At 44.5% G+C, this 11,601-nt stretch overlaps 1 protein-coding gene across 3 annotated transcripts; it reads left to right on the top strand.

Annotated features, from left to right (window-relative positions):
• The first annotated feature begins 1,791 nt into the window (after window positions 1-1,791).
• On the top strand, window positions 1,792-9,949 carry LOC147454038 (uncharacterized). Of its 3 annotated transcripts, XM_086516044.1 has the most exons (7): window positions 1,792-1,939; window positions 2,265-3,413; window positions 3,728-3,839; window positions 4,406-4,520; window positions 4,599-5,447; window positions 5,692-7,693; window positions 8,922-9,949. In XM_086516044.1, exons 2-7 carry the CDS (start codon window positions 3,236-3,238, stop codon window positions 9,401-9,403), a joined length of 3,738 nt encoding a protein of 1,245 aa, XP_086372170.1. In that variant the 5' UTR covers window positions 1,792-1,939; window positions 2,265-3,235; the 3' UTR covers window positions 9,404-9,949. The 3 variants fall into 3 exon arrangements, with proteins under 3 accessions (XP_086372170.1, XP_086372171.1, XP_086372172.1); XM_086516045.1 differs by lacking the exons at window positions 1,792-1,939; window positions 2,265-3,413; window positions 3,728-3,839 and having other exon boundaries at window positions 4,400-4,520; window positions 4,631-5,447; XM_086516046.1 differs by lacking the exons at window positions 1,792-1,939; window positions 2,265-3,413; window positions 3,728-3,839 and having other exon boundaries at window positions 4,417-4,554; window positions 4,631-5,447.
• Window positions 9,950-11,601: the final 1,652 nt, after the last annotated feature.

Below are 11,601 nucleotides of genomic sequence, written 5' to 3'. Positions count from 1 at the left end.
GTCAGGAGGTCATCATCCACATTTACGTATGGCTAGGTGACTGTGGAGTACACAGATGCATACACCTATCTTGGAGTAGTCATCTTGGGACCGATGTTTACATTGAGGAGAGCAACAGATATCAGACTCACGAGAGCCTCCAGTGGCTTCAAGTATTCTTTACGAAGTTCAGATATGGGGACCCTCAGTTGACCACCATGGCAAATTTGGTAGCACAGATGGATGGAGACGTGTGGAGAGGCCTCTGGTCTCTATGATCTCTCAGATGATTCGGGTTAAGGCCTCAGTGCCACATGAGATTGTTCGAGCCAAGCTAGCCACCCACCCCTCGTGGTTGAGTCATTGGCTAGATCAGTATCCTTTATACACAATGTATGGGACCTCCCGAGAGACATATACGCTCGACTATCCTTGGAGCCATCCCGACAGCTAGCACTGCAAGGTGACACAGCAGGTTGGTATGGGCCAATGACTTCATGGTCTTAGCATGGATAGATTGCCTCCGTTCTAGTACTCCTTGGATGCACCCTCCCTATCTCTCACACAGACAGAGATCATACATTAGGGTCTGATTCAGCTATATACCAGGAGCACGTGGATACAACCGACACAGGAGTTGGGCATGACAATGGCTTTCTATAGAGAGCACTTCTCCAACTCACAAAGGACGGCTTTGTGACTAGGCTTGCATACATGATACACACTTATCTCATGGGATACAGTGTGCTATTAGACAGATGTGCACATCCTCACATCAGCTTGAGAATGGTCGACTTTTCGAGGGGTACCAGCAAAGGCTAGGATATGTCATTTGTGTCGCTTAGAGATAGAGACAGAGCTACACTACACATGTCACTGCCCGATGTACTATGAGATTTGAGGCCGCTTCCATTATCTATTCCGAGAGGGTTTTGGACCATTTCTAGAGTCATGAGATACGAGGATCAGATATGTCTTGGATTGTTTCTACTAGAGTTGTGTAGACATAGAGAGAGCTTGTTGAGGACATCACGGGAGAGCCAATCTTAGAGATAGATCACAGACTTCTTCACACCAACCAAAGGATAGCGAGGGGAGTAGTCATCACAACATATCTCAGATCTCGCCCACACCAGAGGTTTGCAGATTGATCGAGCCATTGAGCTAGGAAAATCCAAGCGCCCACGACCACGGGGGGCCTCACATCATCGACAGGAGTGGCAGTAGAGGATCCAGATGATCCTAGCTAGACATGCGAGACGACCAATCAGAGTATTGACCATGGAGGATATTGATGAGATTCGACATCAATCGATGAGGGTTCTCATCTTAGCTTAACCCGCCTACCTCTGATGATTTGATTTGTATTCATTAGCAAACGCATTATATCACCCCTCACCCCATCACCCCTCCCCGCCTATTTCGTTTCGGCTCTAATTTTTTCAGCTCTTTATATTTTACGTACAGAGACATTGTGTCAAATTTACCAATTGTAACTTTTTTGGTCCGTCACTTCAGCCTCTTGAAGACGTTAATATAACATTTCATTTCCTCTCTCTCTCTCTCTCTCTCTCTCTCTCTCACACACACACACACACACACACACTCATCTTGATTCTTAAGTTGACATAGGATCTGGGAAACCCCAGTTTGCTTGCCATGTGGACTCCAAGAAAAAGCAGATAGCTTTTAGTAGGAAAAAACTGCCATCACCCTTCTCACGTAAGCACACCCACGTATGCCTATGCTTTTTGTCTAGGAAATGCAAACTGGGGGGTTACCATGCACCCACATCCAGTTAAGGCTTTTTGTCAAATAACTGTAGGAAGACCACACACAATCTCTAGACTCTCTGTCTCTCTCTCTCTGTGGAGCCTCGGACAGAGGAAGCGAGCTCTTTGCCGCACATGCTTTCCTTGTAAGTGACCCGCCATGGAAGCTTGTCTGGCTTGTGGAGGAGGTGGGTGATTCTCTTCGGCAGTACCCCCTTTCTCTTTCTCAGTTGGGTGCCACCCTGCCACATTCACTCTCTCTCTCTCTCTCTCTCTCTCTCTCTCTCTTAACACACAGTAACCACCTTCTATAACAGCTTCCTCTGCACTCTATGCCTGCTTTCTCCAGCTTTTTGCCTTGCTTGATTGCCCCCCTTCACCAAGTAGTCAGATTAGTACCTTTTCTCTTGATTTGATGTCTGCTCTTACAAGCTAAGCTTCTCAGCGCAAATTTAGGCATATCTTTAACTTACTATGTGATTGATGCTCTCTTATCCACGTTACTTTATGCAGGCCAGATCATTGCCACGAGCCTATGCAGAATTAGAAGAGAAGCTACACATGCACACACACACCTAGAGAGAGAGAGAGAGAGAGAGAGAGAGGACTGCAAAAGATTGACTGCTCATTACATACCCAGCAGGCAGCATCCCAGCTCTGGCCTATAACCTAGCAACTATCAGTATTGGTGGACCGTGGTGTGTGTGTGAGAGAGAGAGAGAGAGTGAGGGAGAGCTCTGTATAGCACATGGGCAGCTTACCCCTGGAGCCATAGTGGTGCAACAATTGAGCAAATGCAGTGTGTAAGAGTTGTGCGACATCAACTTGTAGTCTATGAAGCTGGCTGTTAAGAATGTTGTTCAACAGAAAGCTCTGCAATTGAAAATCTGGCAAATCGACTCTGCAGCGAGAAATGGCAAACCGGAGCAATCTGCTTGCAGGTAGCTATGCTTATTCAGGTGTGCAGAATTGTGAGCTAGCAGACGCATCTGAACAGGAGGCGGCCATTCTTAAAAGTGAAACTCTCAATGAAGACACACAACTTGAGTTCTAAATTTGGTACATTCTCTGCTGAACTTACCTTCCCCAGAGACCGCACAAGTACATGGCCGGTGCATACAAGAGCATGAACTAGGCAGCAACTCCTTAGCCTTATCTTTGAAAGAGGCCTGATTTTCTACCCTCGATGGTAATGCATTCATCTGTGGAGAAGAACTCTTTGCTGTGGCACAATTCTCAATCTCTTTTCATCGGAGTTTACCAACGCAAAAGAGCAGAGCAGAGTTATTGTACCATTTAGATAGAGAGATCCACATTGTTTCACACAGGAAATCAAGCTGCCATTCCAGGGATGAATGTCATTGAGGTGCCCATCTTAGCGAACAGAGTCACATGTACACAAGTGCATTCGAGTTCTCATTACTCGGGATTTTCTTCACTTTTCTGTCACTTGTGAGTATCCAATTTAAGTTGAAGCACAAGAAATGAGGAACTACAGCCCCAGCAGAGGAGGGCAGCAGAAATGGACCAGAAACAATGAAGGATTCCGAATCATAACTCCTCGAAGCAAAGATGAGGAACTTGCTTTGTTCCATGATATGCAAACTCGTGAGAACAAGAACTTCTTACATCCTTCTACTGATGACATTGAAGCTTCTCTGCGTAAGTTGGCCTTGACATTGTCTCTAATGTTTGTATAGAATGTTCCACCGATGGTTGCTGTGTAGTTCTTGCTCAATGAATACCTGTTAGGTGCATGTTGTTATTCTATTACAAGCTTTGCTTACTCAAATCTGCAATGTGAGCTCCATAAGAGTCTAATGTTGCTTAGTTGATGCTTTGCTTGGTGATGTGTGTGTGTGTGTGTGTGTGTGTGTGTGTGTGTGTGTGTGCGAGAGAGAGAGAGAGAGAGAGAGAGAGAGAGAGAGAGCTTCTATGAAAGAAGTAAACTGTTCTGTTTTTTTGCAATCCAATAGCAACCAAGCTTGGAGGGCTCACGGGCTTTCGAATCTCTGCGTCACCAACTACTTCTTGGAAAGGAAATGATATTCTAGCAACAGCCGACTCAGATAAAACGGACTATGACTGGTTAGTTTCTTCCTCATTCTACGATTATTTTGATGCTCATGTGAAGATGGCAAGCAGGGCACTATACTTCGAAAACAAAGTGTTAATATCATGACATTGTGCCGAAAGCAGGCTCACTCACTTTCATGCTTAGTGAATAGTGTGGATAATTTTGCCACACATCGAATGTAAACCGTTGTCTTGGGCAAAACCAGGTTCAGCGATGATAAAGGCCAGCATTGCATGCTTGCACGTCTACAATGCCCCTGTGGAACATGATGCACATTGTACTCACATTAAGTTTAGGTCATACAAGGAAAATGCTCTCCTTTTGACACAACCTTGATGTTCATTTCTGAAAGCGTGTTCACATCTACAAGGCACGGGGTGTGCAGAGGAGCAAGGCTGAAATTTATCCCTCCGCATGTTGAGTTTGGTAGTCTGCTAAATGCAGCATGGTCCTGCTCCTAGAGCAATAGAGGCAATCTTTCATATCCGCGAAATGTTAGATTACTCCTCTCGTCATCCAAGCATGCTGCTCTGCTTGAATGTGCATTCAATTCTAACCAGAAAAACTGATTTGACAGGCTCTTGACCCCACCGGGAACACCTCTTTTCCCGTCCTTAGACAAGGACTCTCTGCAGACCTACATGGATCATAGTATGGTCTCACAACCTTACTCTGCTTCAAAAGGATCCGGAGTAAGTAGCTCCAAACTTCTAGCCATCTTCTCGGGTAACTTGCAAGCTTTGCTTAATGGTTTCTACCTTGATTGCCAGTTGTCGCGATCTAATACACCGGAGCTGCACAGGATGTCGCGTAGAAGTCCTGGTCCTCGAACACCACCAAGCACAGCATCTTCCACCAGCAGCTGTCAGGCATTTTCAAGGAGGCGAGCACCTTCTCCTTCGAGAGTTGGTTCAAGTCCAACCTTGAGGCCTACTACTCCAGTGAAGACCTTAGGCAGATCATCTACCATTATGAACAGAGCTTCAACAAGGTCGTCTCCTCCAGTGTTACGACGAACAAACACATCTCCAAGCATACGGTCATCTTCCACAGAGAGGAATGCCCCTCCTTCAAAGGCAAGGACCTCAATGTCTCCAAAAATGCAAGCGTGGCAAGCACCCGAACTTGGATTTTCTGATGAGCCTCCTCCAAATCTTCGTACGTCTCTTTCAGATAGGCCTCTATCAAATGGACGAAGTGGGACAGCAAGGCCGAGGATGGGTGTTCATGAAACCAGACACCATCAAGAAGCAAGGCACTCCTACTCTGATGCTCTTGAAAGTAGGCCATCGCACTGGCGCAATTCCTCATCTTCTGTATCAAAGCTGTCTAGCTCCACAACAAGTCAGGATCGATGGAGCAGCAGAGGCTCTGTGGTCTCTTCATCGGATGATGGCATGGATATCATAGAGCCTACTTTTCTGGACTTCAGTGCTACAAGCCCAAGCTCTACAACAGGGCCAAGCAAAACATTTTCTGGAAGGTTTGATAATGAAGTGAGTAGCAGATATAGTCCCGTTCTGAGCCGGCAGAAAAGGTTAAGCAATTCCCCTGCAGAAACAGCTGGCTTCTCCTCTGCTTCAGCAAGAAAGTCTCTGGAGCCATCCATGCAGCGTGTGGTATGCTCTTGCTCTGTTCTGGAAGATATTGCAGAAAGCATCACAAATAATCACATGAGATGACATGCACAACTAGCATCATTATCAATGCTAATTCTCTATCCATTTTGCTTTGATTGCACAACAACAAGCACACACTAGGAACTCTGTCTCTTTAAAAACTGTTATATACCTCACGTAAATAAAGACTTTCACATTATCTTTCTTGTACTTTGTCTGATGCCTTACATCTTCGAGACTGCAGGATCATCGCCGTGCCTCTCAAAATATGTTTCGGCCTTTGATGTCTAGTGCTCCTACAACTTCATATTGCAATAATGGGCACACGGCCATCAGACATAGGCCTGCAAATCCTTTTGTAGAACCTTCCATCACAGCCAGTAGCAATGCTAGCTCAGAAAGAGGCGTGCAGATATTTCCTGACAATGAAAGCAGTGATGAAGAGGTAGAGAGTGAATGGGATAAGGGCATACCTGTTGGACCTGTCATGAGTAAGCTTGTGCTGAATGAGACCAGTGTGATAGGTGAAGACTACAACAGATTGAATAATCATGTGGATCATTATGAACAGGAAAGAATTTCAGAAAACGCGTATAATACAATCGATGGGTGTGAAACAGAAGCGGCCTTGCATGTAAACACTCTCGAATGGGAAAGAGTTCAGACCAGCAGTGAGGTAGACTCACAAGAAGAGGAACAAAATAGCGACAGGTCCAAGCCCTCATTAAAGTGTGTTATTCACGGCTTTATTGATGATTTGAACAGTGAAGGTGAAGGACTTTGTAATACTCAACAAGAAAGTGCTAATCAGGTACTCACAGACAGTAAAGAAGATGTTCAAAAGAGTTCAGCATGTGGATACTCTGATTCAATCACTCTGCATATATCCCACCTAGGGCAGAAGGAAACTGACGTCCATAATGAACTCTTCCACTGCAGCAAATTATACAAAGTCAACGATGAGCATTGCCACGATGCAAGAACGGAATCCAGGATTGAGCAGGCTGTTTGTTCACCAGAAAGACACAGAAGCACCCAAGACTGCTACAGCACTGAGAGAAGCCAACAAATGAGAATGAACCCCTGTATCATAGAGAGCATCACAAATGGTTGTAGACATGAAAGCATATCGTGTCACGAAAATCACATTACCGACGTAAATTCTCATGGAGTAGTAGAATTGTCTGTCCAAGTTACTCTTCTTGAGAAGAATGCAAATTTTGCAGAAAAAGAGCATGGGACTATTATTGTTTTACAAAACCATGTAGTACAGGACAGGAAGAATTCTCCCGCTATGTGTGTGCCCTTATCCGAGGAAGCAACAGGAGTGGAGAATAGCCCTTCCTCAATTGGTAGTGTTGTTGCAGGAAAACTAGTGTCATGGCATGTAGGAGGAGAAGTTTTGCATTCAAAAAGCCCCACCACCATAGCCCATGAATCATCTCATTGTCAAGAAACTACAGAAGGAGAAATAAGCAGCTTTCCTTCCTCCCCAAGTTCTGAGATGCAGATCAGTCTAGTGTCCCAGCCTGAAATTGCAGTACTAGCCAGTTGCAGAGAATATTGCGTTGACCCACTAGAAACCAAAGAAGCTGAGGTTCCTACCTGCTACAGTATCATGAAACCTGAAAATCAACCTCTTTATGAAAATGAAATAGCTGTTGATTCAGATGAGTTTCCAGGTGTAGGTATAACAGAAGAGAAGGCGTCAAGTGCAGAGCAACTGGAAGACTGCCAATACGGCAATGCCGGTCTTGTGATGAACATGGATGGTGGAGACATGGAGAAGATCAACAACACAGTCTCTCAGAATCAATGCGTCCAAGCTTCCATTATGGATGATGAAGAGAAAACTACAAATTTCAAGGCACTTGCAGATGGGCTACTTTCAGTATTGGAGGTTCCTGACATGCAACTTCAAGACAATGAACATTGCCCTGTTGTTGATTCAGCTCTTAGCATGGTCCCAGGCGAAGCAAACTCAATCGAAGGAATTTTGGCTGCTGAAGCTTGTCAAGAGGGGGAGCTTTCAAACTTCAGTGATGAAGCAGTCAGTGCTGCCTTGCAGAATATCCCTCAACTGTCAGATGTATTGCAGCAAGATAGCAGTTATGAGCCAGTCCTCATGCAAACAGCTGTACAAGATAGAGCTGTAAATGTGAATGGGCTAGAAGCTGAAGGTTTAGAGGGCACAACCGCTCAAGACTTGTTAGATACAACAAAAGGCAAACAACAGTATCAAAAAGGTAACCATTGCCTGCATGTAGCTTTAGAATCTCTACTTCCAATGTATGGGTTTCTTTATTCTCTTATGTCATTGTCAGTATGTTTGTTAATTCCTGCAATCGAAATATGTGCTCACATGGTTTCTTGAATAGGAAGAGAAAAGAAAAGTGTTTCAAGGTTTTTATGAATGTAAAGCCCGCACCCATAGACAATCTAGCTGAGGCAAGCTGTTGAGTGATGAATGACATGTAAGTCAAATAATGCAATTCGTCCCTAATATGTGCCAATAAAATGGAAATTTATCATTTATCAGCTATCCCTCCCTTAAGGCAAACCCTGCACAATTTATCAAAGTGTCAGTAAAGAAAGAAAGCAAGCTTTATTGATGTCTTCTAGAGGCTGAATTCGGCATATGAGACAAATGGTGTACATTTGTTTGTCCTCTAATGCACAAGGTTTCAGAGACCTGTGAAAACAACGCTGAGTGCCTGTTTCCTACTGACGTTATGACCTGAAACAGGGCTATTAGTGGCATGAACTCACGTACAATGAGGGTATGATGTTCTTGAATTTCTGCTAGAACATAAAGGCTGTGGTATCCATGGTACAGTAACGGCTTCAGGGACACCAGAGTCTAGAAGGTCCTGCCTACCTACCCCTTTGTGAACCAGGGTGCAATGAATGTCACAGTAGGGAAGGGAAAGGGTAGGAAAGGGAGGGGGCGGCCTAAATCAGCAGAACTGGAAACGGGAAACTGCTATGGGAACAATATGAGGCTTGAAACAAGGAAATACATGTCACATCAAGGAGCCGGCACACTCGTCGAACAAAAGAATGAGCCAATGGGCTGCTGCCAGCCGCTGCAATTTTGTAATGCTTAAAAGTCAGCTAGCTCATGTACACTGAACAATACTAAACCACCAACTGCTGTACGTTTTCATCAAAATGCCACTGATCACCAAGTCATCATTAGTCTCAACAGGTGATACAAGTAACTAGGGAAACACCACACAACTAAGGCAACACCACACAAAATTTTGGTGGCAAAGGTTCAATTCAGAGGAACACCTGCTTTGTCAATCAAATAGGCGAATAACGTGTGTGTCACCTATATGTTGGGACCTGCCACTTGACTGCTTGAAAGGCATTCAATGGCTTTCACAGCCAAGCATGGTATCACAATAAGATGAGCTCTGTGAAAAAAGTGAAGTTGTTTCCACCTGTTAAAGTTTCTGAGCTTTGTTGCAGGGTCCCCTTTGAAAACATACCCAAACTCTGGACAGAGAGCCGCAACATCCAGTTTCTCGCTGGAGGAAGCTACAAACACAATTCTTTTCTGCAGCTCGATTGTTCATGACTTAATATATAAAGCGGCATCCCTAGCTACTGAGAAAGAAGCAGAGGCGGCTATGAAAATAGCTCCACCCTTGGTCCCTCAAAGCAGAGGACAGAATGCTAATGCAGCTTTTATAAGCTCTTTAAGAGGGAAAGTGTCAAAATCTGCAACTTGGAAAGTGAGGCACAAGGAAGCCAAGGCTTTCCCTACAAAGTTGCAGAAAGAGGAAGTTTCAAAGCCGAACCCCACAATTACAAAACAGCCAACCCCCATCCACGGAATGGACAGGGAGCCTTTTGGAGTGGAAGCTGACAAGGCACTTCCACATATTACTAAAGAAAAAAGTTTCATGGGCGTGTCAGTGAATTCAAACTGCCAATGTACTGTCATGTGATAGTTGAAATCACCATTCTTATAAACCTTGTCAGACTTGGGGCATCGGGCAGAAGCTATTTTCTTCACATCACAATGCAGATGAGTGGTGAACAAGTATTTGTTCGCATGTGCGGTCGCAGCAGTGCACTCGCATTTGTACAGTTTCTGCTCTGCAAAATTATCAAGGAGCCCCAATTTTGCCCAAGAGATGGATTCCTGAAGTATAAAAGTGCATGTGGTGTGTTATGCATCATCGATAGTCTCTTTCTTTTGAATTCATAAGCTTTTGGCTTGTCAACAAGCAGGATAACATTTTGTATCACCAAAATATCTATATGGTGTGAAAGCAGCAGTATTCGTATACAGCACCTATCATTGTAACACCAATTGAGTGACATGACCGTACTCGGCTGCAAAACTACATTTTTCCTGTAATGTCCATATGGCAACGCTGCGTGCGAATGTGAAACTGCCATCATGGTTACTTGATCTTCGCATGTCACCCGTGCAACATCTCAGTATTAGAAGTCTTGACGGTATTATGATGAGTCTAGTTGAAGCTTTTTCTGCTTCTACAATTTTTATGCCAGCTTTCTCATGTCATGTCAATTAACAGAAAAAATGGACTGATGTGCGTATGTGTTGGGAATCAGCAAAAGAAAAAGAAGCACAGGCCTCCCCTCAAAGCTATTATCATAAAGAATAGTGCCCTTTTCCTAAATCTATTGAAGTGCCTTCAACAAATCCCACCTCTGGTATTGAGGGTGTGCAGGTGTTCGAAAATGAAAGTGGCATGGATATGTTATTACCTTGTCCTCTGCTGCTGACAAGAAGTTTACTCATCTTGCAACAAGGGAGCTTCTCCAGAAGACTTCGCTGTTGGGAAGAGCACCACAGAGTATATATACATCTTAGTACAAGAGTCTTCCAAGCGCGATCATCGCAATCCCATAGGAAATCTATTATGCATGCATGCTTGTGGTTTCCTCAGGGCGCACTGCACATATATTGTAACTAAAGCTGTTGAGTAATTCTTCTCAAATAAGCCCGTTTTCTGAAGCATGTTGTGTGTGTAGCATGGTGTCCCTTGACAGGTCTTTAATGTTGTAGGATGCCCATGTTAGCGAGGGCAGAAGAGCATGGAATGCTGCATGTTGCAATCTATAAATCCATAGCTGATGAGTAGCACAGATGGGCTGTAGTGCTTGGGATCTCGTACATTTAGCCTCCTACCCTCAAAATCTTATCAAGGGTTTGCTTTACTAGTAAGCAACACTTGCAGTGCGCCGTCGCTCGCTCAGGAAAAGGTAGGCTAATGGTTGGTAAATAAAGGTCTGGCGAGTGGCCACTTGGCACGTTCTAGGCCATTGATCTTAACAAAAATCGGACCCCTTATCACGCATAACTAATAGCGCCTGCTTTTTGTGCCTGCGTCGCCGTGAACGACAACAACATATGCCCGCAGCACCCGGCCCTGTGTCGTGCGCGAGGACTCCATTCCAAAACGGGCGCACTCGTCCATCTGCAAGAAAGAGGCGTTGAGGCTACAGGCCCAAAAGTGATCGGCCACGTTGTGCCACCATGGCGATCAAAAACTTTGATCAAAAGCGCCATCTTGGTATATTCAGCTTTCTCCGGGATTGTTGTCCCTGATGAATCAAAGATCTGGAAAAGGAGGCAACACAAAAGGAAAGAAGAGGAACAACACAAAAGTAGTGGTCAATTTGGTGATGGTAGAGGAAGTGAACACGGCAATCACACCATGGTAGAACTCGCAAAAGAGATTGATGATGGGAGTCGCAATGGGCATGATTGACAAGATTATGGAGGTCGTGGTAGACATGAGAAAAGGTATGAAGTACAAAGAGACCATGACAGAGAGGACGAATTCAAAAGGAATCGTAGCCATAGGGATGTTGATTGAAGGATCCACACAAAGAATGATGATCGGTGCATAGAGATGGATACTTTAGACATGGTGGTAGTGGCAATGATGATGAACACATAGGCTGGAGCAGAAGGGATTGAGATGATACAAACCCTAGCTCTTAAAAAAGGAATCAACTGGAGGAGACTGGGTTGTTCAATTTTTATTGAGGTATGGTTTCATGTGTCATGTATCGTAGCTGCTTTCTACAACTTGCAAGCTCTTGTAACTTATAGTATATTGATGGGATGGGGTTGGCACATCAAGATACGTGGTGCAAGTATTGTGAA

The sequence above is a fragment of the Adiantum capillus-veneris genome, chromosome 7 (genome assembly GCF_014529385.1).
Source record: "Adiantum capillus-veneris isolate H3 chromosome 7, ASM1452938v2, whole genome shotgun sequence".
Lineage (NCBI taxonomy): Eukaryota > Viridiplantae > Streptophyta > Polypodiopsida > Polypodiales > Pteridaceae > Adiantum > Adiantum capillus-veneris.
Note: the sequence above shows the minus strand (reverse complement) of the source record. Positions and strands in the feature narration are given on the sequence as shown.

Excerpts from the sequence above, each read along its gene's own strand:
- LOC147454038 (XM_086516044.1), top strand. The coding sequence starts at position 3,236 with ATGAGGAACTACAGCCCCAGCAGAGGAGGGCAGCAGAAATGGACCAGA. Across the intron at positions 3,840-4,405 it reads GATAAAACGGACTATGACTG|GCTCTTGACCCCACCGGGAA; the intron begins GTTAGTTTCTTC and ends CTGATTTGACAG. Across the intron at positions 4,521-4,598 it reads CTGCTTCAAAAGGATCCGGA|TTGTCGCGATCTAATACACC; the intron begins GTAAGTAGCTCC and ends CTTGATTGCCAG.